This window comes from Thalassophryne amazonica, chromosome 13 (genome assembly GCF_902500255.1).
Source record: "Thalassophryne amazonica chromosome 13, fThaAma1.1, whole genome shotgun sequence".
In the NCBI taxonomy this organism is placed as follows: domain Eukaryota; kingdom Metazoa; phylum Chordata; class Actinopteri; order Batrachoidiformes; family Batrachoididae; genus Thalassophryne; species Thalassophryne amazonica.
In genome coordinates, this window is record NC_047115.1 from 436,722 (window position 1) to 461,732 (window position 25,011).

The 25,011-nt window shown below is 39.1% G+C and overlaps 1 protein-coding gene and 1 long non-coding RNA gene across 6 annotated transcripts; both read left to right on the forward strand.

The window, feature by feature from the left end:
* The first annotated feature begins 340 nt into the window (after positions 1-340).
* LOC117523533 (polycomb group RING finger protein 5-B-like) lies at positions 341-21,001 on the forward strand. 5 transcript variants are annotated; one of them, XM_034185090.1, is made up of 9 exons: positions 341-550; positions 2,098-2,671; positions 6,463-6,559; positions 6,676-6,731; positions 8,173-8,229; positions 9,777-9,955; positions 12,790-12,891; positions 14,065-14,175; positions 19,718-21,001. In XM_034185090.1, exons 2-9 carry the CDS (start codon positions 2,557-2,559, stop codon positions 19,763-19,765), a joined length of 765 nt encoding a protein of 254 aa, XP_034040981.1. In that variant the 5' UTR covers positions 341-550; positions 2,098-2,556; the 3' UTR covers positions 19,766-21,001. The 5 variants fall into 5 exon arrangements, with proteins under 5 accessions (XP_034040981.1, XP_034040982.1, XP_034040979.1 ...); XM_034185091.1 differs by having other exon boundaries at positions 346-550; positions 8,170-8,229; positions 14,086-14,175; XM_034185088.1 differs by having other exon boundaries at positions 349-550; positions 8,170-8,229; positions 12,793-12,891.
* On the forward strand, positions 2,684-3,586 carry LOC117523534. Its single transcript, XR_004564530.1, has 2 exons — positions 2,684-3,248; positions 3,313-3,586. It is a non-coding gene; the product is annotated as an uncharacterized LOC117523534 (long non-coding RNA).
* Positions 21,002-25,011: the final 4,010 nt, after the last annotated feature.

The window sequence follows — 25,011 nt, forward strand, 5'->3', positions numbered from 1 at the left end:
GCTGATGAAGACCTCATGGACAGATTTCAGATTTCAGGTCTGGAACAAAAGCCCTTATGGGGATTGATGGATGCAGAAACACGCGTGTTCACAAACCTGATCTGAATTTATATGATTTTTTCTGTGTAATTTTATTTCTTATTAATATTACTTTGAGCACCTTGAATGTTGTTTTACTGTAAATTTGTGGCTTTAAATTCATATGTTGATGTATTTTTAATCACTAATTCTTTCTGTTCCTGCACATGTGACGGATGCGGATCTGGTTTCAGATATAAAGCGGATGTCGAGTGTTTTCACGCGCTCATGGACGGTAACTATTTAACTCGGTGGCTCCCGTCGTTATCTCCGCGCGCACATCCCCGTGCCGTGTGCGCGTTCCGCCCGTTCAGCCCGCCCACCGCTGCTCTCTGCTGCCTGGGCGGACCGGGGCAGACCCGATCCGACCAGTTCCGTGTTCTTTCCTCCTCAGCCAGTGTGGCGGAGCGGACGGCGAGTCCCCGCTCGGCCCCGGGAACCGGAACTCAGAGGCGCCGAAGTCCGGACGGAGGTAAGAAGGACCGCGCGCGGGATCGTCGTCATGTCGACGGGCAAAGTTTGACGCTGCTGCTGGACGTCCTCTCTCTCTCTCTCTCTCTCTCTCTCTCTCTCTCTCTCTCTCTCTCTCTCTCTCTCTCTCTCGAGCTGCGCAAAGTGCATCGGTGTGCACGCGCGCGAGGAGGCGTGTTCGCGCTAGTGCGCGTCTGCGTTGCGCGTGCATGACCCTCTGGCACGAACTTTTGCCGTCCGATGCGAGCCGCGTGCGTGTACGCACGCACGGGCACGCGGTCGCCGTCCGTCACCGCTGTTGTTTTGGCTGAGCTCAGGTGACGTTTCGGTGACGTCACTGCGACGCGCCTCCGCGATGAGATAAGGTCGGCTTTGCGTGCGCGTGCGCGCACTGACACGCGGGGATGATTTTTTTTTTCTTTTTTTTTTTTTGGAGCTGCGCACTGAAAGAATTTTCCAGCAAAAATCGACCGTGAAACCAGAAGGATGACGGAAATCCTGTGTGCGCGCACCGGAGCGACGCGCACGAGCGTTCCCAGAGAACACTTTAAAAGACGTTTTCGACCCCAAAAACATTAAGAACGTTGAGCATCAGTAATGATTTCAGATGTCTGTTACTGCATTTATTTGTTGTTTGAACGTGTTTGTGGATTTTTTTTGTCCGATTTGTGCTGTTGCATTGTTATTATTATTATTATTATTATTATTGTTGTTATGGCATGCCATAACAACAATAATAATAATAATGTGCACGTGTGTTATGATTATTGCTATTATTATTATTGTTATTATTATTATTGTTGTTGTTATTGTTATAGCATGTGTGTAAGACATGCCATAATAATAATAATAATAATAATAATAATAATACAAGCGAAGCGCTGCACAGTGGTGCTATGCTCGCTCTATGGTAGACGGAGGCACAAACCGGAAATGGCACAAAAATTCAGCCCCAGTGAAGAAAAAGCCACAAACCGGACAACATTGTCCTAAAAACTTTGCTTATTTATGTCCGAGACATATACATATTAATAATAACAATAATAATAATCATCATCATAACACACATCAATCAATCAATCAATTTATTTATATAGCGCCAAATCACAACAAACAGTTACCCCAAGGCGCTTTATATTGTAAGGCAAAGCCATACAATAATTACAGAAAAACCCCAGCGGTCAAAACGACCCCCTGTGAGCAAGCACTTGGCGACAGTGGGAAGGAAAAACTCCCTTTTAACAGGAAGAAACCTCCAGCAGAACCAGGCTCAGGGAGGGGCAGTCTTCTGCTGGGACTGCTTGGGGCTGAGGGAGAGAACCAGGAAAAAGACATGCTGTGGAGGGGAGCAGAGATCGATCACTAATGATTAAATGCAGAGTGGTGCATACAGAGCAAAAAGAGAAAGAAACAGATCTTTTGTTACATGCATATTGTTGCTATTATTATTATTATTTTGAAGATTTTCTACTTGTTTAGTTATCATTAACTTTGCATCTTCATGACAATAAGACCAACATGTTGGTTTCTGTGTTCGATTGTCTGTAGGTGATGTCATTCTGAGGTTATAGGTCATCAGAGGATCCAGTGCACTTGAGTTTCACAGCATCAGCAGCATCATGGTGATCAAGACGACAACAGACAGATTGTTTCACCTCATGGTTACCTGCTGACCTTTGACCTCTTGAGAATTCATGATGGCCCTTTGCCTGGGGCAGGATGGGCGGCCAGACGACCCTCGCTCTGGGACTCCTGGGAAACTGTGATTTCTCCAGAACGCCTGCAGTTCAGTGACGATGGATTCTAAAACAAAGGACTAGAATCTGGAATTCTTTTGAAGTATGGAACAGGATTTTACGCAGAGTGACGGTAAAGATGTCTGTACACATTAGCCAGCGCGGCTAACATCTGTGTCAGTTCCACATGCTGACATCACCTTTCAGCTTCCAACAGCAAATCTGACCCTAGGTCAGTATCTCAACACATCATCGCCAAAAGACTACAAATATGGCCACCACAGGAAGGAAGCACTTGATCAGAGACTTTAATCATTTCATCACCTGTTATCTGTGCCGGGGCTACCTGATTAAACCCACCACAGTCACAGAGTGTCTGCACACCTGTGAGTCAAACAGCACGCTCACATTTCACAATGTTTACCCTCTTTCATCTCAGCTTGATTTATTTATGTCTGACAGCACGTTAGCATGTGTTTGGAACATACCGGCGGCTGCAGCTATGCTATGCTAATGCCAAAGGATCAATGCTAACTTTGTATCTCTTGCTTCATCGAGGCGTAAGTGGGACTACATGTGAGCTCACCAGGCTTGTTGGTTTTGACGGGTCGTTGTAGTGACTGGGCTAGGCTAACTACTGAACTGAGTTAAAGTTTAGGTATTGTGCCCTAACATGTACATTGGTCTGGTGTTTGATGTTGGAGAGTCTGGACATCAAATGTACCCTGTGTCACTCCATCACACTCTGGGAGGCACTGCTCTAACCACAAGGCTTAAAGGTTACAAGAGAACTCGGCCCGTGGCGACCCGAACCCAACCCCTATTCCGGACCGAGTTCTCCTGGCGGCCGAGATCTTTTGTTACCGGCTAAAACAGGGGTGGGCAATCATGTGTCATGAAGGGCCGAGACACTGCAGGTTTTTACGACCAGTCACCTCAGCAGGTGATTTCATTAACTATCAGGTATCTCAGCAGGTTATTTTATTAACAATCAGGTGTCTCAGCAGGTTATTTTATTAACAATCAGGTATCTCAGCAGGTTATTTTATTAACAATCAGGTGTCTCAGCAGGTTATTTTATTAACAATCAGGTATCTCAGCAGGTGATTTCATTAACTATCAGGTGTCTCAGCAGGTGATTTCATCAACTATCAGGTGTCTCAGCAGGTTATTTTATTAACAATCAGGTGTCTCAGCAGGTTATTTTATTAACAATCAGGTATCTCAGCAGGTCATTAAATTAACAATCAGGTGTCTCAGCAGGTGATTTCATTAACGATCAGGTGTCTCAGCAGGTGATTTCATCAACTATCAGGTGTCTCAGCGGGTGATTTCATTAACGATCAGGTGTCTCAGCAGGTGATTTCATCAACTATCAGGTGTCTCAGCGGGTGATTTCATTAACTATCAGGTGTCTCAGCGGGTGATTTCATTAACTATCAGGTATCTCAGCGGGTGATTTCATCAACTATCGGGTATCTCAGCAGGTGATTTCATTAACGATCAGGTGTCTCAGCAGGTGATTTCATCAACTATCGGGTATCTCAGCAGGTGATTTAATTATCGCTCAGGTGTCTCAGCAGGTGATTTCATCAACTATCGGGTATCTCAGCAGGTGATTTCATTAACGATCAGGTGTCTCAGCAGGTGATTTCATTAACGATCAGGTGTCTCAGCAGGTGATTTCATCAACTATCAGGTGTCTCAGCGGGTGATTTCATTAACTATCAGGTGTCTCAGCGGGTGATTTCATTAACTATCAGGTATCTCAGCGGGTGATTTCATTAATGATCAGGCGTCTCAGCAGGTGATTTCTTTAACGATCAGGTATCTCAGCAGGGGATTTTATTAACAGCAGGTGATTTCATTAACGATCAGGTGTCTCAGCAGGTGATTTCATTAACGATCAGGTGTCTCAGCAGGTGATTTCATTAACGATCAGATGTCTCAGCATGGGATTTCATTAATGATCAGGTGTCTCAGTAGGTGATTTCTTTAATGATCAGGTATCTCAGCACGGGATTTCTTTAATGATCAGGTATCTCAGCACGGGATTTTATTAACAATCAGGTGTCTCAGCAGGTGATTTAATTATCAATCAGGTGTCTCAGCAGGTGATTTCATCAACTATCGGGTATCTCAGCAGGTGATTTCATTAACGATCGGGTGTCTCAGCAGGTGATTTCATTAACGATCAGATGTCTCAGCAGGTCATTAAATTAACGATCAGGTGCCTCAGCAGGTGATTTCATTAACGATCAGGTGCCTCAGCAGGTGATTTCATTAACTATCAGGTGTCTCAGCAGGTGATTTCATTAACAATCAGGTGTCTCAGCAGGTGATTTCATTAACAATCAGGTGTCTCAGCGGGTGATTTCATTAACAATCAGGTGTCTCAGCGGGTGATTTCATTAACAATCAGGTGTCTCAGCGGGTGATTTCATCAACTATCAGGTATCTCAGCAGGTGATTTCATTAATGATCAGGCGTCTCAGCAGGTGATTTCTTTAACGATCAGGTATCTCAGCAGGGGATTTTATTAACAGCAGGTGATTTCATCAACTATCAGGTATCTCAGCAGGTGATTTCATTAACGATCAGGTGTCTCAGCAGGTGATTTCATCAACTGTCAGGTGTCTCAGCAGGTTATTTTATTAACAATCAGGTATCTCAGCAGGTCATTAAATTAACAATCAGGTGTCTCAGCATGTGATTTCATTAATGATCAGGTGCCTCAGCAGGTGATTTCATTAATGATCAGGTATCTCAGCAGGTGATTTCATTAACGATCAGGTATCTCAGCAGGTGATTTCATTAACGATCAGGTATCTCAGCAGGTGATTTCATTAACGATCAGGTGTCTCAGCAGGTGATTTCATTAACGATCAGGTGCCTCAGCAGGTGATTTCATCAACTATCAGGTGCCTCAGCAGGTGATTTCATTAATGATCAGGTGTCTCAGCATGTGATTTCATTAATGATCAGGTGCCTCAGCAGGTGATTTCATTAATGATCAGGTGTCTCAGCAGGTGATTTCATCAACTATCAGGTATCTCAGCAGGTGATTTCATTAACGATCAGGTGTCTCAGCAGGTGATTTCATCAACGATCAGTTGCCTCAGCAGGTGATTTCATCAACAATCAGGTGCCTCAGCAGGTGATTTCATCAACGATCAGGTGCCTCAGCAGGTGATTTCATCAATGATTAGGTGCCTCAGCAGGTGATTTCATCAACTATCAGGTGCCTCAGCAGGTGATTTCATTAACGATCAGGTGCCTCAGCAGGTGATTTCATTAACGATCAGGTGCCTCAGCAGGTGATTTCATCAACTATCAGGTGCCTCACCAGGTGATTTCATCAACTATCAGGTGCCTCAGCAGGTGATTTCATCAACTATCAGGTGCCTCAGCAGGTGATTTCATCAACTATCAGGTGTCTCAGCAGGTGATTTCATTAATGATCAGGTGCCTCAGCAGGTGATTTCATCAACTATCAGGTGCCTCAGCAGGTGATTTCATCAAATATCAGGTATCTCAGCAGGTGATTTCACCAACGATCTGGTGTCTCAGCAGGTGATTTCATTAACGATCAGGTGCCTCAGCAGGTGATTTCATTAACGATCTGGTGCCTCAGCAGGTGATTTCATTAACGATCTGGTGCCTCAGCAGGTGATTTCATTAACGATCAGGTGCCTCAGCAGGTGATTTCATCAACTATCAGGTATCTCAGCAGGTGATTTCATTAACGATCAGGTGTCTCAGCAGGTGATTTCATTAATGATCAGGTGCCTCAGCAGGTGATTTCATTAATGATCAGGTGCCTCAGCAGGTGATTTCATCAACTATCAGGTATCTCAGCAGGTGATTTCACCAACGATCTGGTGTCTCAGCAGGTGATTTCATTAACGATCAGGTGCCTCAGCAGGTGATTTCATTAACGATCTGGTGTCTCAGCAGGTGATTTCATTAACGATCAGGTGTCTCAGCAGGTGATTTAAAGGCGTGTGGTGGTTGGAAGGTATTTGCACCATCGCTGGTGCTGTTCTGGTTATGTGAGGTTTGTCTTCCGTCACATTAAGTCTTGTTCTGATGTTGGACCTGATGTCGGTCTTTCTGAAGTCTGACCTGGATAACCTGAGTTTCTTCTGCATAAACTGTGTGCTTTTGTTTTTTGCAGTCTGTAAGAGCTGCATCGTGCAGCATTTTGAAGAGAGTAACGACTGTCCAAAATGTGGCATTCAAGTCCATGAAACCAACCCCCTGGAAATGCTGCGGTGAGACACGTGTGTGTGTTCTGTTTCTGTCCACACTCCTCCTTCAGCTAATCCATCCTCCTGCTCATATTCATCTTACATTCACTTTTCTTTGTGTCCTTGCTGCATATTCTCAGGCTGGACAATACCCTGGAGGAGGTCATTTTCAAGCTGGTACCAGGACTCAGAGAAAGTGAGTTTTATCAGAACACTGCAGTAAGGCATTTTCCAAATATGCCGTATGTGGTAAATTTCCCTGCTGTGTGTTCACTGTATGGTATGATTTTATTTCTCAGGGACAGTGCACAATAATACATTGACCTAAAAAAAACAGGAAAGATGCATTGTGCCAGGTTATAGCAAAAAATACTAATTTCCACCTGTTTTCCCTGGACTGGTTGATGTCTAACTATAAATAACAGCATTTGTAAATGAAAAGAAAATCCATTTAGCACAAAGGCTATTGATACTGTAAACATATAATACCTCACCCCTCAAGTATACCATTCATAAAAACTTTCAACATTTTATCAATTCAAAGACATATACAAAAGATACCATATATATATATATATATATATATATATATATATATATATGTTGGTACCTAGGAATGTCAAACTACTTGTTTTGGTTCCTAGCAATGCCAAGCCTCCTGTTTCAATGCCTAAGAATGCTGACCATCTTGTTTTAGTACCTAACAATGCCACACCTCTTGTATCAGTACTTAGCATTCTCCAGTTCTATGAATGCCCAGTGGAGCTTCTCCTGGCCATCACGGTATTTTGTGGATCTTGTATGGTGACAGACGGTCAAATAGATGTAGACGGAAAGTCTCCCAGGCAATTCCTTTGGTAGAAAGAAACAGAACAGTTAATATTGAAGTCAGAATAATCAGATCAGATTAACATCTAACATCCCTGTCAGCAATGTAACGTATAGTTGGCAAATGATGCCCATAATTAATGCTTGATTAGATGACATGAGAGAGAACAGATGAGTCTTTCATCTGGATTTGAATGACTCCACAGAATCCCAGTGGACAGACTGTTCCAGAGAAAAAGTGCACAATAAGAAAATGTTCTGTGACCTGCTGACTTCTTCTTAACCTCTGGAACAGTAATCCTGCACTTTGGGAACACAGAGCACGGGCCGGTACACAAGGTTTAGTCCATGTAGGATTTATACATTAACAATATAACCTCAAAATCCGACGTCACATGAACACGAAGCCAATGAGGTGAAGCAGAAACCAGGTAACATGGTCAGTTTTTCTTCTCCTGGTTAGAACACCAGCAGCAGCATTTTCAACCAGTGGAAGACTTCTGGCTGTGTGGCAAACCAGAAAATAAGACATTACAAGAATTAATTCTAGAAGAAACAAAGACATAAATCAGTATTTCTGCCTCTGCCATAGACACAAAAAGATTGTTAGCTTTATGACTATAAATGATACTAATGTGATCATCATCTCAGACTTCTCTGAATTTAAAGGTAGGAAATGTTATTATATTTTTTAAAATGCTTTTATCACATCCCACAGAGTGTAAATTTCCACAGAACTTCAATTTCACACTCTGTGTTGCTTATTAACACAGTTTTTTTTTTTAACTGTTTCTTGTATAAACTAGAAGAAGAAGAGCAGGAACTCGAATTCTGGAGGAAGAACCAGCCAAAAGAAAACTGTCAAGGTAAGTTATCGGTCATGATTATAGAAATTATTAGAATTTCGTGGTTGTACTCATTTTTAATTATCATCAATAATAATAATTTCTTTTAGAATATTAGAATTATGAAATATGACTTTGATCTACAGGTTGAGTCAAAAGCAAATTAATTATTTTGTTGATAATTATGTTTCCTTCTAAATCAAAGAAGCAGGAGTGGTGACCAAGAGGTTAGTGCCAAACTTGTGCCAAATCAGCAGCAGATCCACCTCGGCTCTCCTGAGTGTAAACGGGGAGCAGCTGAAGGGTCTCACTTACCTGTTAAATCAAATCGGTCATTTAGTTGAAGGTTAACTGGTTCGGTCAGCCAGGTTACAGAGCTCCACAGGGGGTGTGTCTTTACTGATAAACAAACAAGGATGTTCAGCTCAACAACTGAGGATGATGCTGTCATTGGTCAACTTTTTGTCACATTTGTGTGCAGCTGTGATTTTCACGTCTTGGTTTGTCTCTGTTGTAGAACGTGAACTTCAGTAGATGCATATCAAATGTGAGAACTGAGTTTAAGAACTGACTAATAATGGGATGAGTATCCAGGTGAGGGCACAGCCAATAGTTTGCATCAGTAAAATAAATAAATAAATAAATAAATTCCAAATAACTTTGTCGTGATTTAATTTTTTTATTGTATTTGTACAAATCAAATAAACAAATGAAAACACAAATAGAGCACAATCCCTAAAAAATACAGATGAACAACACTGGAATAGGTTATTAGTAGTCAGTTTAACCCTCTGGGATCCAAAGGCATTTTCTTAATTTCCCAAACCTTCAATAATTTCCCACTGAAGATAAGTGTGTATAGGATAGTCCCCCAAAGTCTTTAGGTCACAAAAGTAGTTCAAGGCATGAAATGTATAATAACTAAAACAATAAATAAATATGTGTCATGTAGTGTAGCAGTTCCACCCACCGGGAATTACACAACAGAGGTCTGGAGTATTTCAAAATGGCATAATTAATATAAATAAATAATATCTCATACCTGTCTGCTTGATGTCTTCTCTTTTGAAATAAATATTTTTGGTTGAATAAAGTCTATTAGTGTTGAAAACTGATGTAAAAAAAATTGGTACTGTCTTGGAAAAATAAAATATTGTAGTCAGAGTGCAGCATGTCACAGGAACCTGAGGGGAGACATACCCATGTGACCTTCTCTGGCCTCTCAGATTGGCTGTGAGTCAGAAATGATCTAGAGGAGAGATTGACTTTATATCTGAGATTTTATAGTTTCAGGAAGTAGTCACACACAGTCTTTATAATTACTAATAGAAAAATGACGAAAAGTACAATTGGATGCACCTGAGTGTCATGGACCCCAGAGGGTTGAAGTAAAACAGAATTAATGCTCTAATAGTGGCCAAAATTAGATTTTTTTTTTTTTAGGGGTAGGCCTGTAGTTCTAATTTCACTCATATTTGAATAAAAATCCTGTTATTTCACTGCTGCCTGTTGCTGATGGGTAGAAATGATGTCATCATTGGCGTTGTTTGCGTGTTTGTAAATTTCAGGAGAAACGCTGAAATGTCAGAGAATCGCCTTACCTGATGTTGGCAGTAATGGCGGCGGCGATGGCGATGATTGCGATGGTGGAGGTGCTGATGGAGACTACCACAGAAGTGACCCTCAGATAGCCATCTGTCTGGACTGCCTACACAACACGGGACAGTCCGGGGAGAACACTGTCACGGTGCGTGCACGTGCCATGTCAGAATTAATGCTCAAACAGTTCAAACGTCAGTCGTCATTTTACAGAATTTGAAAGAGTATTTTTATTGACGGATCACAGTTGAATAGGTTTGAGGTTTTACTGCATGATAAACTTCTACAAAAGTGTCATAATTACAACTGTCAGCTAACTAGTTCTCAAACACACCCACTTAGCCATAGCCACACCCACTGAGGGGCACCCTTCTCTTTGGGGTACCAGGCACACGAAATGTCTTTTCTTGTATATTTCTTGTATATTTTTTTAGTCTGTGCCACCTCGGCATCTGTCAGATTTTCGCTTCAAACTTGTACCGTTTATTTTTAAGACACCTTGGCCTTCATTTAGAAAACATTATACACTCAAAAAACGAGGCCGAAAAGAGGCACACAGCAATTTAAACACATACGTTGTGATTTATAAAAACAAACCTGACGGCAGAATGTGTGTGTCTGCACATGAACTGTGACCCATGTGTGCCAATGTCCTGGGAACGGTGAAGTAAAACCAGATATTTGGAAAAATGTGAGTGATAGCTTCCTGCGTAAAATGACTCGTACGTTTCATTCCACTTAATAACACATGTCACATGTAGTTGTACTGTATCATAAATTTTTAAAAAGTTAGCGTTGTTCATTGTGATCGCGAGCCATAATTATTCCATACGGACTCTTCAGTTATTAAATATAAAAGTCAACTGAGATCATGTTTAATATGTCATCAGCACCCCGCAGACATTCAAATGTAGATACATAAGTGGTGAATGTGACTCCTGCTACTGCGTTCACACTCTGATGATTAGCACGTCGTTTGATTACCGTCGACCAGCACTGAGGTCCGCCAGACTCCACAAGATCTAAGTGGACGTCAGTCGAGCAGCGCTGATGGTCGTCGTGGTCTTGGAAAAATTTTCAATGTGCTTAAAATGTTTGACATTCATGCTAAAATGTGGGCAAAAATTGAGCTCTGGTACACATTATTGCTCCGTTTGCCTCCGCTGAGGCTCGATGGACGCACCGCCTCCTCTGGATTTCTTGAGCATGAAAAAATATGTAGAAATGTGAAGGGATTCTGAGATCCAGTGAAGGGTGGCTGAGATCCTTCTCCCTATAGAACCTGTTTCCACGATGAACCAGTAGAAAGCGACACAGTCACAGAGTTACGTTGAGTTTATATAAGCTACATCATGCGACATCTCAAACGCTGAGTCGACCGTCAGCTCCACCAACCTACGCTACTGTCCAGCAGAGTGCACAACCAATGCACCCGCCTTCCAATGCTGAAAGCTGAAGTATGTTCTTATAGTAAGTCAATGGACGGTCATAAACAACGAGCTCCACAGGTACGCCATCGCCCTCTGCTGAGCTACGTCGATCTGCGTTGAAGACAGGAAATTTGGACCCCTGGAGTGAACCGTCTCCAGTGTTTTACAGAGATTTTTGAGAATCTGCTATGCCGGCCACTTCACGTCATAGTGTGAATGGACCCGTAATAAAGACAGTAGTGCGCTGACGTCAGAGCAACGTAAAGGATTCTGGGAAAGAAATGTAACAATAAATAATTGTCTACTTATTCTGTTATTTTGAATGTTTTATGCTTGTTGTGGTGAGTTTGTTAAAGCATCTCAAAGTTTATTAAAATTATGTCCATCAGGAACAGTGATGTCTAAATAAAGTAGAAACATTCAGCACCATAAGTGAATGATCACTACAAATGGCTGGTTCTGTTGTGTGGGCCGCCAGAAGAGGAGGTACTGCTGGCCCACCACCAGAGGGCGCCATGCCTAAAGTGCGGGCTTCAGGCACGAGAGGGCGCTGCCGCCTACAGGAACAGCCAAGGTGACAGCTGTCACTCATCAACTATGACAGCTGTCACCGATCATCTGCATCTCACCTGGGATAAAAGCAGGATGACACCTCCACCACATCGCCGAGATATCGACTTCTGCGAGAGGTAACATTCTCAGCCTTAATCTGTGCCGTACTGCACTGTGTGTTTATGATCTTTGTACAGGAGGTTTCAGTCGTTTGTGTCAGCGGGAAGCTGAGCTGGTCGGTAACGACAGGGTGACGGATCGCACCCTTCACGATCAGTGAGACAAGTGACTGTTCAGGTTCTGTAAAAGACTGTGTTCATATTTTCGGAGGTGGAGGTGGAATTCCCACCATTATTGTTACGGGATGTACACACGCCCACACTTGACTGTTTTTGTTCTCCGCCAGCAGTACCAGATCCGACACGCTGAGACGGTGGCCACCTGGGGACTTCGGGACTTGGCGGCTCCAGTATCCCTCGGGTTCGGTGGCGGTGGAAATCGTGTGGTTCCGGTTCGTCTCCAGACGGGCGTCTCCTATCGTCGAGCCTGCCCACACGACACCTTCATTAATTGACTTGTATTCATTCTGTAATCTGCTGTGTGTGGTTGTGACATTCACAACAGTAAAGTGTTCTAATTTAACTCCATCTATTGTCCGTTCATTTACGCCCCCTGTTGTGGGTCCGTGTCACTACACTTTCCCAACAGGTTCAAAACTATTTGAAGACTCACTACTGCCACCTAGTGTTGCCACTTGTTGCATTTGTTTTTGTTTTGTTTTTTTTTTATCATTCCACTGCTGTGTTTGGACACACTTTTTGTCTTTTGTTCATGTGTATACATTGAGTTTGGATTCTGCATACTGTTTTATAAATGAAGCCGCAGTTATCAATGTTAGCTTTCTGAAAATGTAACACAATGCCTTTAAGGTTTTGACTGTGTTTTTGTTGTTGTTGTTATTTTCAAGCTTTATCTAAAATGAGGTTGTGTGTCTTCTAAGCAGGACTTGGTGAAGAGGTTCATCCGCTGCTCCAGTCGAGTCACTGTGGGAACAATTAAGAAGTTTCTCAGTCTTAAACTCAAACTTCCGAGTTCCTATGAGGTAAGAGACACCGTCCGACCTTATTGGAAAGTTCCTCTGGAACTCTGCAGGATGAAAGCTATGACAATGTCTGTGTTCAGACATTTAAAAAAAAAATTATCAGTTAAATCCACTGATGCTTTTAAGGGCAGCTCTGTCTCAGTGACGCCTCCTACTTAATAAACCAGAACCAGTCAGGTAACCACTAACTGTCCAATACCAACATCAAACCAGATATTCAGCAAAATAAATATGTGCAACATCAGCTTCAGTGTTAGCTTGTTCACAGCACATTAACCATGCGGTAAGTGAACATGAACAGGTTAAGAGCAACCTGCAGAAAGCATTCAGATTTTTAATTGTGAAATCTCTTTCATTTGGGTAGCAGTAAATTTTGCTAAATTAAGGAATCAGAGTGTCTGGGTTTGTGATGGTACACACACAAAAATGTACACAGACAAAAAAATACGCAGTTCAAATAGTTGGCAACAGGTGTGGTCAAAAAACAGGCAGATATCAGGCACACAGGTTATCAGGTAACAGTCTTTCAATGGTAGCAGCAAAGGGTTTTCAAAAAACAGGACTAAGAATAAGAACACACAGAGAGTTTTCATACGATACTGTAACCGAGAGCCAACAACACGGGGGAAAAAAAAGTGTTGAATATAACACGAGAGAGCAGGACAAACCTAGACAATCTGGCATTGAGGCAATGCTCTTAACAGCAGCTAAATAGGCAACCAAGCAATCAAACATGGACATGTGGAGACATTTGACACTGAAAGGCCAGAAACAGGACATTAAGCTGCACAAATCAAACATGGTAGAAACATCAAAGTAAAAGCACCAGAAAATATTTACCGTGGGGTAGAATTGGCCAGATAACACAAAGAATAATGCCAGAGACAAAATAACATGGAAAACAAACCTAAAGACCAAAACATGATCCATGACTCACTCACTCTTGATTCCATCATCTCTTAACAAACAGACCTGTGCTGGTTAGTTGTGAGCTTTATCAAAACAAAACCTTTAATCAACAATATGGCGGCCGATCATGTGATCACAGAAACAAAGTCATCAGTTTAAAAAAGTATCTGCTCCCCCCTGAATTTCTCCTCAGACTGAGATGATTTTCTGTGTTATTTTGTGGTTCTTGTTTGTGAACATTTGTTGGGTTTTATTGCAACTAAAGTTCCTTCCTGTCACGTCCAGCTGGACGTGTTGTGTAACGGCGAGATCATGGGCCGAGACCACACGCTGGAGTTCATCTACATGACTCGATGGAGGCTACACGGAGAAAATGTAAGACTGTCGGCCGCACTCTGTGTGTGTGTGTGTGTGTGTGTGTGTGTGTGTGTGTGTGTGTGTGTGTGTGTGTGTGTGTGTGTGTGTGTGTGTGTGTGTGTGTGTGTGTGTTGAAGCAGCTTGATCACTGGGGTTGTGACACAAACTAACAGTCTGTAGACAATGTGAGGAAAAATAATAATCAGCAAGAAAAATAGAAACTTTAAAGCTATAAACGGAGAATTCAAATTTTGGCACTGTGCGCCTTCAGTGGGCGGGGTTAGCCGCCTGCTCAACACTGTTGTTGATGCTGGTATATAACACTTTAAGAGTGTGCTGTTGTGTTTGTGCACTAGTCTGTGCATCATGTTCATCGTACAGTGTTGTGTGATTTCATCTTTGTGTTTTTTACAGTGTTGTGTGTTTTTATCTTTGTTTTTTACAGTGTTGTGTGTTTTTAATCTTTGGTTTTTTACAGTGTCGTGTGTTTTTATCTTTGTGTTTTTTACAGTGTTGTGTGTTTTTAATCTTTGGTTTTTTACAGTGTTGTGTGTTTTTAATCTTTGGTTTTTTACAGTGTCGTGTGTTTTTATCTTTGTGTTTTTTACAGTGTTGTGTGTTTTTAATCTTTGTTTTTTTACAGTGTTGTGTGTTTTTATCTTTGTTTTTTACAGTGTCGTGTGTTTTTATCTCTGTGTTTTTTTACAGTGTCGTGTGTTTTTATCTTTGGGTTTTTTTACAGTGTTGTGTGTTTTTATCTTTGTTTTTTACAGTGTTGTGTGTTTTTAATCTTTGGTTTTTTACAGTGTCGTGTGTTTTTAATCTTTGGTTTTTTACAGTGTTGTGTGTTTTTATCTTTGTTTTTTACAGTGTCGTGTGTTTTTATCTCTGTGTTTTTTTACAGTGTCGTGTGTTTTTATCTTTGGGTTTTTTTACAGTGTTGTGTGTTTTTATCGTTGTTTTTTACAGTGTCGTGTGTTTTTATCTCTGTTTTTTAGTGTCGTGTTTTTATGTTTTTTACAGTGTCATGTGTTTTTATCTCTGTGTTTTTTACAGTGTTGTGTGTTTTTATCTTTGTGTTTTTTTACAGTGTTGTGTGTTTTTATCTTTGTGTTTTTTTACAGTGTCGTGTGTTTTTAATCTTTGGTTTTTTACAGTGTCGTGTGTTTTTATCTCGGTGTTTTTTACAGTGTTGTGTGTTTTTAATCTGTTTTTTTACAGTGTCGTGTGTTTTTATCTTTGTGTTTTTTACAGTGTCGTGTGTTTTTAATCTTTGGTTTTTTACAGTGTTGTGTGTTTTTAATCTTTGGTTTTTTACAGTGTCGTGTGTTTTTTACAGTGTCGTGTGTTTTTAATCTTTGGTTTTTTACAGTGTTGTGTGTTTTTATCTTTGGTTTTTACAGTGTCATGTGTTTTTATCTCTGTGTTTTTTTACAGTGTTGTGTGTTTTTATCTTTGGTTTTTACAGTGTCATGTGTTTTTATCTCTGTGTTTTTTTACAGTGTCGTGTGTTTTTATCTTTGGTTTTTTTTTACAGTGTCGTGTGTTTTTATCTTTGTTTTTTACAGTGTCGTGTGTTTTTATTTCTGTTTTTTTAGTGTCATGTGTTTTTATCTCTGTTTTTTACAGTGTTGTGTGTTTTTATCTTTGTGTTTTTTTACAGTGTCGTGTGTTTTTATCTTTTTTTTTTACAGTGTTGTGTGTTTTTAATCTTTGGTTTTTTACAGTGTCGTGTGTTTTTATCTCGGTGGTTTTTTACAGTGTTGTGTGTTTTTAATCTTTGTTTTTTTACAGTGTCGTGTGTTTTTATCTTTGTGTTTTTTACAGTGTTGTCTGTTTTTATCTTTGTTTTTTACAGTGTCGTGTGTTTTTATCTCTGTTTTTTAGTCTCGTGTGTTTTTATCTTTGGGTTTTTTTACAGTGTTGTGTGTTTTTATCTTTGTTTTTTTACAGTGTCGTGTGTTTTTATCTGTTTTTTAGTGTCGTGTTTTTATCTCTGTTTTTTACAGTGTCGTGTTTTTATCTCTGTTTTTTTTACAGTGTCATGTGTTTTTATCTCTGTGTTTTTTTACAGTGTCGTGTGTTTTTATCTTTGTGTTTTTTTACAGTGTTGTGTGTTTTTATCTTTGTTTTTTACTGTCGTGTGTTTTTATCTCTGTGTTTTTTTTACAGTGTTGTGTGTTTTTATCAGTGTATATTGTAGTGTTGTGTGTTTTATCTCTGTGTTTTTTACAGTGTTGTTTTTATCTGTGTTTTTTACAGTGCTGTGTATTTTTATCTGTTTTTTACAGTGTTGTTTTATCTGTTTTTTTTAGTGCTGTGTATTTTTATCTTTGTGTTTTTTACAGTGTTGTTTTTACCTTTGGTTTTTTTACAGTGTCGTGTGTATTTATCTTTGTGTTTTTTACAGTGTCTTGTGTATTTATCTTTGTGTTTTTTACAGTGTCGTGTGTTTTTATCATTGTATATTGTAGTGTTGTGTGTTTTATCTCTGTTTTTTACAGTGCTGTGTATTTTTATCTTTGTGTTTTTTTACAGTGTTGTTTTTATCTGTTTTTTACAGTGCTGTGTATTTTTATCTTTGTTTTTTACAGTGTTGTTTTTATCTCTGCTTTTTACAGTGCTGTGTATTTTTATCTTTGTTTTTTACAGTGTTGTTTTTATCTCTGTGTTTTTTACAGTGCTGTGTATTTTTATCTTTGTTTTTTTAGTCGTGTGTATTTATCTTTGTGTTTTTTACAGTGTCGTGTGTTTTTATTGTATATTGTAGTGTTGTGTGTTTTGTCTTTATGTTTTTTTACAGTGGCATGTGTTTTTATCTTTGTTTTTTTACAGTGTTGTTTTTCTCTGTTTTTTTACAGTGCCTTGTATTTTGTTATCTTTGTGTTTATTACAGTTTTGTTTTTAGCTCTGTGTTTTTACAGTGCTGTGTATTTTTATCTTTGTGTTTTTTACAGTGTTGTTTTTAGCTCTGTTTTTTTTACAGTGTCGTGTGTATTTACCTTTGGGTTTTTTTACAGTGTCGTGTGTATTTATCTTTGTGTTTTTTACAGTGTCTTGTGTATTTATCATTGTGTTTTTTACAGTGTCGTGTGTTTTTATCATTGTATATTGTAGTGTTGTGTTTTATCTCTGTGTTTTTTACAGTGCTGTGTATTTTTATCTTTGTGTTTTTTACAGTGTTGTTTTTATCTCTGTTTTTTAGTGCTGTGTATTTTTATCTTTGTTTTTTACAGTGTTGTTTTTATCTCTGTGTTTTTTACAGTGCTGTGTATTTTTATCTTTGTGTTTTTTAGTGTCGTGTGTATTTATCTTTGTGTTTTTTACAGTGTCGTGTTTTTTTATCATTATGTATTGTAGTGTTGTGTGTTTTGTCTTTGTTTTTTTACAGTGTCATGTGTTTTTATCTTTGTTTTTTTTACAGTGTCGTGTGTATTTATCTTTGTGTTTTTTAGTGTTGTGTGTTTTAGCTCTGTTTTTTTACAGTGTTGTGTGTTTATCTTTGTGTTTTTTACAGTGTCGTGTGTATTTATCTTTGTTTTTTACATTGTTGTGTGTTTATGTTTGGGTTTTTTACAGTGTCATGTGTTTTTATCTTTGTTTTTTTTACAGTGTCGTGTGTATTTATCTTTGTGTTTTTTACAGTGTTGTGTGTTTTTATCATTGTATATTGTACAGTGTTGTGTTTTATCTCTGTGTTTTTTACAGTGTCGTGTGTATTTATCTTTGTTTTTTTTACAGTGTCGTGTGTATTTATCTTTGTTTTTTTTAGTGTCGTGTGTATTTATCTTTGTGTTTTTTACAGTGTTGTGTGTTTTATCATTGTATATTGTAGTGTTATGTGTTTTATCTCTGTTTTTTACAGTGTCGTGTGTTTTTATCTTTGGTTTTTTACAGTGTCGTGTGTATTTTATCTTTGTGTTTTTTACAGTGTCGTGTGTTTTTATCATTGTATATTGTACAGTGTTGTGTGTTTTATCTCTGTGTTTTTACAGTGTTGTTTTTATCTCTGTGTTTTTTACAGTGCTGTGTATTTTTATCTCTGTGTTTTTTACAGTGTTGTTTTTATCTCTGTGTTTTTTTACAGTGCTGTGTATTTTTATCTCTGTGTTTTTTACAGTGTTGTGTATTTTATCTTTGTGTTTTTTACAGTGTTGTTTTTTTTACCTCTGTGTTTTTTTTTACAGTGCTGTGTATTTTTATCTCTGTGTTTTTTACAGTGTTGTGTATTTTATCTTTGTGTTTTTTACAGTGTTGTTTTTTACCTCTGTGTTTTTTTTTACAGTGCTGTGTATTTTTATCTCTGTGTTTTTTACAGTGTCGTGTGTATTTATCTTTGTGTTTTTTACAGTGTCGTGTGTATTTATCTTTGTGTTTTACAGTGTCGTGTGTATTTATCTTTGTTTTTTTTAGTGTCGTGTGTATTTATCTTTGTGTTTTTTACAGTGTTGTGTGTTTTATCATTGTATATTGTAGTGTTATGTGTTTTATCTCTGTGTTTTTTACAGTGTCGTGTGTTTTTATCTTTGGTTTTTTACAGTGTCGTGTGTATTTATCTTTGTGTTTTTTACAGTGTCGTGTGTTTTTATCATTGTATATTGTACAGTGTTGTGTGTTTTATCTCTGTGTTTTTACAGTGTTGTTTTTATCTCTGTGTTTTTTACAGTGCTGTGTATTTTTATCTTTGTGTTTTTTACAGTGTTGTTTTTATCTCTGTTTTTTTACAGTGTTGTGTATTTTATCTTTGTGTTTTTTACAGTGTTGTGTATTTTTATCTCTGTGTTTTTTACAGTGTTGTTTTTATCTCTGTGTTTTTTTACAGTGCTGTGTATTTTTATCTCTGTGTTTTTTACAGTGTTGTGTATTTTATCTTTGTGTTTTTTACAGTGTTGTTTTTTTACCTCTGTTTTTTTTTACAGTGCTGTGTATTTTTATCTCTGTGTTTTTTACAGTGTTGTGTATTTTATCTTTGTGTTTTTTACAGTGTTGTTTTTTTACCTCTGTGTTTTTTTTTTTTACAGTGCTGTGTATTTTTATCTCTGTGTTTTTTACAGTGTTGTGTATTTTATCTTTGTGTTTTTTACAGTGTTGTTTTTTTACCTCTGTGTTTTTTTTTACAGTGCTGTGTATTTTTATCTCTGTGTTTTTTACAGTGTTGTGTATTTTATCTTTGTGTTTTTTACAGTGTTGTTTTTTTACCTCTGTGTTTTTTTTTTACAGTGCTGTGTATTTTTATCTCTGTGTTTTTTACAGTGTTGTGTATTTTATCTTTGTGTTTTTTACAGTGTTGTTTTTTTACCTCTGTGTTTTTTTTTACAGTGCTGTGTAGTTTTTATCTTTGTGTTTTTTACAGTGTTGTGTATTTTATCTTTGTGTTTTTTACAGTGTTGTTTTTTTACCTCTGTGTTTTTTTTTACAGTGCTGTGTATTTTTATCTTTGTGTTTTTTACAGTGTTGGTTCTTTTCACTGGCCCACATGTTCAGTTTGCGTGTGTGAAAACAGCGAGATGAGTTTTGTGTCCCTGAAAGTGACTGTGTTGTGTTTGTCTTTGAACCTCAGACCTATCCCATGGTTCTGGAGTACCGGCCTCGTATCGACTTTGGCTGAATGTGGCTGTGAGAAGAGGACCACGTGCACACACACACGCACACACACAGACTTTACAAACCATTATGAACAGCTTCTCGGACTCTGCATCAAAGGACAATACGAGTTCCTGAACAGTACCAGTTCATCATCTGAGCTCCAAAAGCCACCAGGAAGGGCTGCTAAATGTCAACGTCTTCATACAACCAGCAGGGGGCAGCACATGTCCAGTGTGAAATATGAATATTTATGTCCATAAAGTGGTTCCATTATGATGACATCATGCCAGGAAGAGGTACAAACATATTTCCAAAATATGAAGGAAGTCCACAAATGTTTGCTGGGATTCTCCCCAACAATGTGACAGATTCCCAGTTTTATGTCCATCAACTCGCCAGAGTCCCGTTGCTCCAAACTTGGATGACGGTCGTTCGGTTCGGTGAACAAATATGAAGTAAATCCAGTGAGCAGTCACTGAGCTCTGGCTCCAGACTGACGTCCCATCCCTCATCGACGCCCATCGGAAGAAAAACAAATCAAAATGAATTTAAAAATCAAACAAAATGCAAAAATTGTGGCACAAGCCAACTACAAAAGCTGAACTTGTTTCTTCGACCTGAAGGAACATCGTCGAGAATGTTCTAACAATCAGACTGTCCAAACAGTTAATCAGTTATTTATTTAAGCATTTTGTTTCACAAGTCCAGTGTGACGGTAGAGCGCCCCCCTGTGGTAGCTGCATTGGTGATGACGGTGGAGTTTCATATCGTTGGTGTTTATTTCAATCTAGATGGCAAATATAAACAAGACAAAGTGCAAGAAACAGCCTTCCGAAGGAGACCACTTCATGTTGGCCACCAGGGGGCGCTAGCAGACATGTTGGAAATCAGAAGTTACAGCAGCTAACATAGCCTAGCTGTGTGTGAAGTTAAAGTATAGCGCCATCTACAGCTGTGGAGGAGTGACTGTGAGGCCTTGCGTTCCTGCCGTTCTTTTTCCCTTTTGAGCTGTTCTTAATGTTTACACGCACGTACACGCCCATGATGTGCAGAAAGAGATAGATTTAAATGTATTTTTGTACAGCGAGTGATAAGGTGAGCGCGTTGTGATGTGGAAGAGGTTTTACTCTACATAGAATAATATATGCTGTAATATTATTTTGAAATGTTTGTCCCTGTGCCTAAAAACCTCTGATCACAAATGAAGTACGAGAAGATCTTCACTCTGTAGATTAAATGTTTTAATTTTTTTAAATCATTCACTAGATTTTGTCCATTTGTTTAATTTGCAGGTTTGTTTTTTAAAAACATGTTGACTCGTTCACATTTGTCCAGTTTATGTGAAATTGCTTCCTGTTGAAGGTTTGGAATTAATCTCTAAATCAGCGGCTGTATCGCCACTGATCTTCAAAACCTGAGATATTATGTCAACTTTAAAGTTTTCCATTCAGAAAGACGCCAGATCAGTGGTCTTTGGTGACTTGGTCTCTTCTTCGCTTTCTACCGGCAGTTCCCGTTAGGGGGCACCACAGCACATCTGTCTCCATCTCACCCTGTCCTCTGTATCTTTCTCTGTCTCTCTAACCACCTGCATGTCCTCCCTCAGCACATCCATAAACCTCCTCTTTGCCTTCTTCTTCTCAGCATCTCCATCCTCAGCATCCTTCTCCCTATATACCCTGGGTCCCTCCTCTGCACATGTACATCTGAGCTGTCCCTCTGATATGTTCATTCCTAATCCTGTCTATCCCTGTCACTCCCGAAGAGAACTGCAACATCTTCAGCTCTGCCTCCTGTCTTTTTGTTAGTGCCACCGTCTCTAAGCCGTACAACATAGCTGGTCTCACTACTGTCTTGTAAACTTTCCCCTTCACTCTTGCTGATATTCTTCAGTCACAAATCACTCCTGCCACCTTTCTCCACCCACTCCACCCTGCCTGCACTCGCTTCTTCACCTCTCTACCACACTCTCCATTACTTTGAACAGTTGACCCCAAATATTTAAACTCATCTACTTTCACCACTTCTACTCCTTGTAACTGCACTATTCCACTGGGCTCCCTCTCGTTCACACACATGGACTCAGTCTTGCTTCTACTGACTTTCATTCCCCTTCTCTCCAAAGCATATCTCCACTTCTCCAGACTAGACTCAACTTGCTCTCTACTCTCACTACAGATCACAATGTCATCTGCAAACATCATAGTCCATGGGGACTCCTGTCTGATCTCATCTGTCAACCTGTCCATCACCACTGCAAACAAGAAAGGACTCAGAGCTGATCCTTGGTGTAATCCCACCTCCACCTTGAATGAGTCTGTCATTCTTACTGCTCATCTCACTGCTAAATCCCACCTTCTTCTGAAAATAAAGTTACACACTAATGCTAAGTGTTTACTTTAAATCTAAAAATGTCACCGAAACTGGAAAAAAAAATTGTGGCTGTCTCAGTGATCAGTGGTTGAGTCAGTGAGATGTAACTGGAAGTTTGCTGCCAGAGTGACTTCCTGTTGAGTCAGTCTGGAGGCGGTCATTCTACACAACCGCATGAACACAGTTTAATTATCTTTCCTGAAGTCTCCAGCAGGTACAGGCCTGGCTGACTCATGTCGTGTGCTCGAGCTTCTTCAGCTCTTTTGCAAACCAAACTTAAAATCAAGATGAAATGTCCATATTCTTCATTGCTTTTGTGACATTTTTAAAGAGTAACACTGTGGCGTCAGACATCAGATGTTCACGGCGTCTCACCAGCACCGAGCACTGACACACAAGCACGTGCACATTCTGTTGCACGCCTCATGTTGACCTATATAAAAACAGGTGCACGTGCACACAAAACGAGGTGAGGAGCCTCCTCATGACACCTTCACACACTTGTCAGCAGTCACACATTCACGTGTCGACATCACGTAGAAACACGTCATGCTGCCAGCTGTTCCTGCTGTTTTTCAGGTGGAAGTTGGTGTGTTTGTTATTTTATTTTTTTATTATTTTATCATGCTGCTGCTGCCTCCACACCGCTCTGTGAAACACATTCTGTCTGACGTGAGCATTGAACAGAGGAGATTGGACCGACTGACACATCACATCACCCTCTACTGGCTGCACTGTAACACAGCAGTTAGACTCTGGGTTGGATTTTAACGGGCAGCTCTCCCCCTTTATAACTAGTAAGTCAAAAAAGTTGACAGAATGTCATCAAGAAGTCAGAAATTTGTATATGATCTGAATCTGACTGAAAACAGTCATATCAACAATACACATTCTTGCATTATGATGTCATAAAGACTTACCAAGAGCAGGAAAACCATGAGTTCATTTCATTTTCGACTTTGTACTTTACAGTTTTGATGTGATTAAAGGTCAATACTCAATAATATTCATTAAATACACAGTGCAGCAACATTTTGTATTGTTTACTGAAACAACTGGAGATATCATGTCACCAGCCGCTATTTCAGAGATTCACTGTGAGTCTGTTTTCGACATGTGAGGCCATTTGAACAGTATCACCATATTTAAAGGAAAAGATGTAAGTTTTTTTTGTCCAAAGTGTTCCATCTCATTTTTCATATCATCATCTTCTGTAACAAGCAGCTTATTTTACAGGTGTGACCTTTGACCCTGTGAGCTGTGGGGTTTTCTGTGGTGAGTAAAACTGAAAGTGAAATTTCATAGGTTTTTCCAGCTGAGAAAAAGTGAGAATGTCTCACTCGGTCAGAAAGCAAACTTTTTTTGAGTATCTTTTCCGCTCATTGGTTGGTTAAATTTTCTGTTCCCCTGGTTTTGTTTTGTTTTGTTTTTTTTTTAATTATCTTCCGCTCTTGGTTTGTTAGTTTTTTGTTTGGTTGTTTTTGCTCCACTCATTTTTTTGTGTTTGGTTGTTTTGTAAGTTTCTGTCCTGCTTGTTTTGTTTTGGTTTTTTGTTTCTGTTCCACTTGTTGTTGGTTTTTCTTAAAGTTTCTGTTCCTCTCGTTGTTTGTTTATTTTTCAAGTTTCTGTTCTGCATGTTGCTTTTTTTTTAAGTTTCTGTTGTGCTCGTTTTTTTGTTTGTATTTTTTAAGTTTCTGTTCTGCACATTGTTTTTGTTTTAGTTTTTTTTTTGTATTTTTTAAGTCTGTTCTGCTCGTTTTTTAAGTTTCTGTTCAGCTTGTTTTTGTTAGTTTTAAGTTTTTGCTCTAGTCATTATTTTGCTTTTTGTTTTTTTGTTTTTTGTTTCTGTTCCGCTTGTTTATTTTCTTTGTTTGTTTAAGTTTGTGTTCCTCTCTTTTTTTTCTTTTAAGTTTCTGTTCCATTCGTTGTTGTTTTTTCCCCTCAGGTTAAAGAGGAGAGAACAAAAAGAGTGTAAAACACAGTTTGAGGTGGAAGTTAAAATTCAGGTGCTGTTTGACTTCGTTCAACCAGAGAAAATATGAGTATTTGTTTCATGAAAAAAGTAAAACTCACTTTCTGACTGCATTTTGTTGTCATGTTTAAAATAAATAAAAAAAACAAATAATAATAATCTGTGCCACAGAAAAATAAATTGTTGAACAAAAATGACAAATTCACAGTCGAATTTATAATTTTTTAGCCTTTAGTACTTTGAGTAAACTCAATATTTTTGTAGAAAATATTTTTGACAAATGTCCATAGACTGTCGCTAAACTGGACAGAGCCTGTTTGATGTCGGTTTTCTACACAGACCCGGAACAGCACAGCAGCTGAATGACAAACTCATGAATGCATAAAGGGGCGGAGCCTGGGTGGCTGAGTGTGTCATGAGTCCTAACCAGCTAACAGGCTAACCTGGGTTCAGGTGTTTATTAAATCATATTTTTGGACACTGTGTGCTGGTTCTCCTCACAATCTACTTTGTTGTGGACATTAAAAGTTATGAGCCGCTTATTTTCTCAGTAATCGTACAATAGACAATAACATCCATAGCTCCAAGTGGTGACGAATGGAGCAAATTTTGGGTTTTATCAGGGTTTGTAAAAGGTTGCAAAATAGCTTGCAAGCAGTTTTTAGGGTTGCAAACCATTTTTCTTGTAGCAAATAAATTTTGAACATGTTCCAAATTTATTAGGGAATTTATTTTTCCATAAAAAGTTGCATATGTTTGTAAACAGCTGGAAGTGTTGGTAAACTGCTTTAACACATTGTTAAAGTTCTTTTTGGTTTGCAACCGCTCTCTGACCCAAACAGTCTACCTTTATGTCTTCCTTTCTTGTTTTTCTTCCTCTTTTTTGCTTCTCTTCTACAGCAGCCAGACAAAGCATTTCTTCC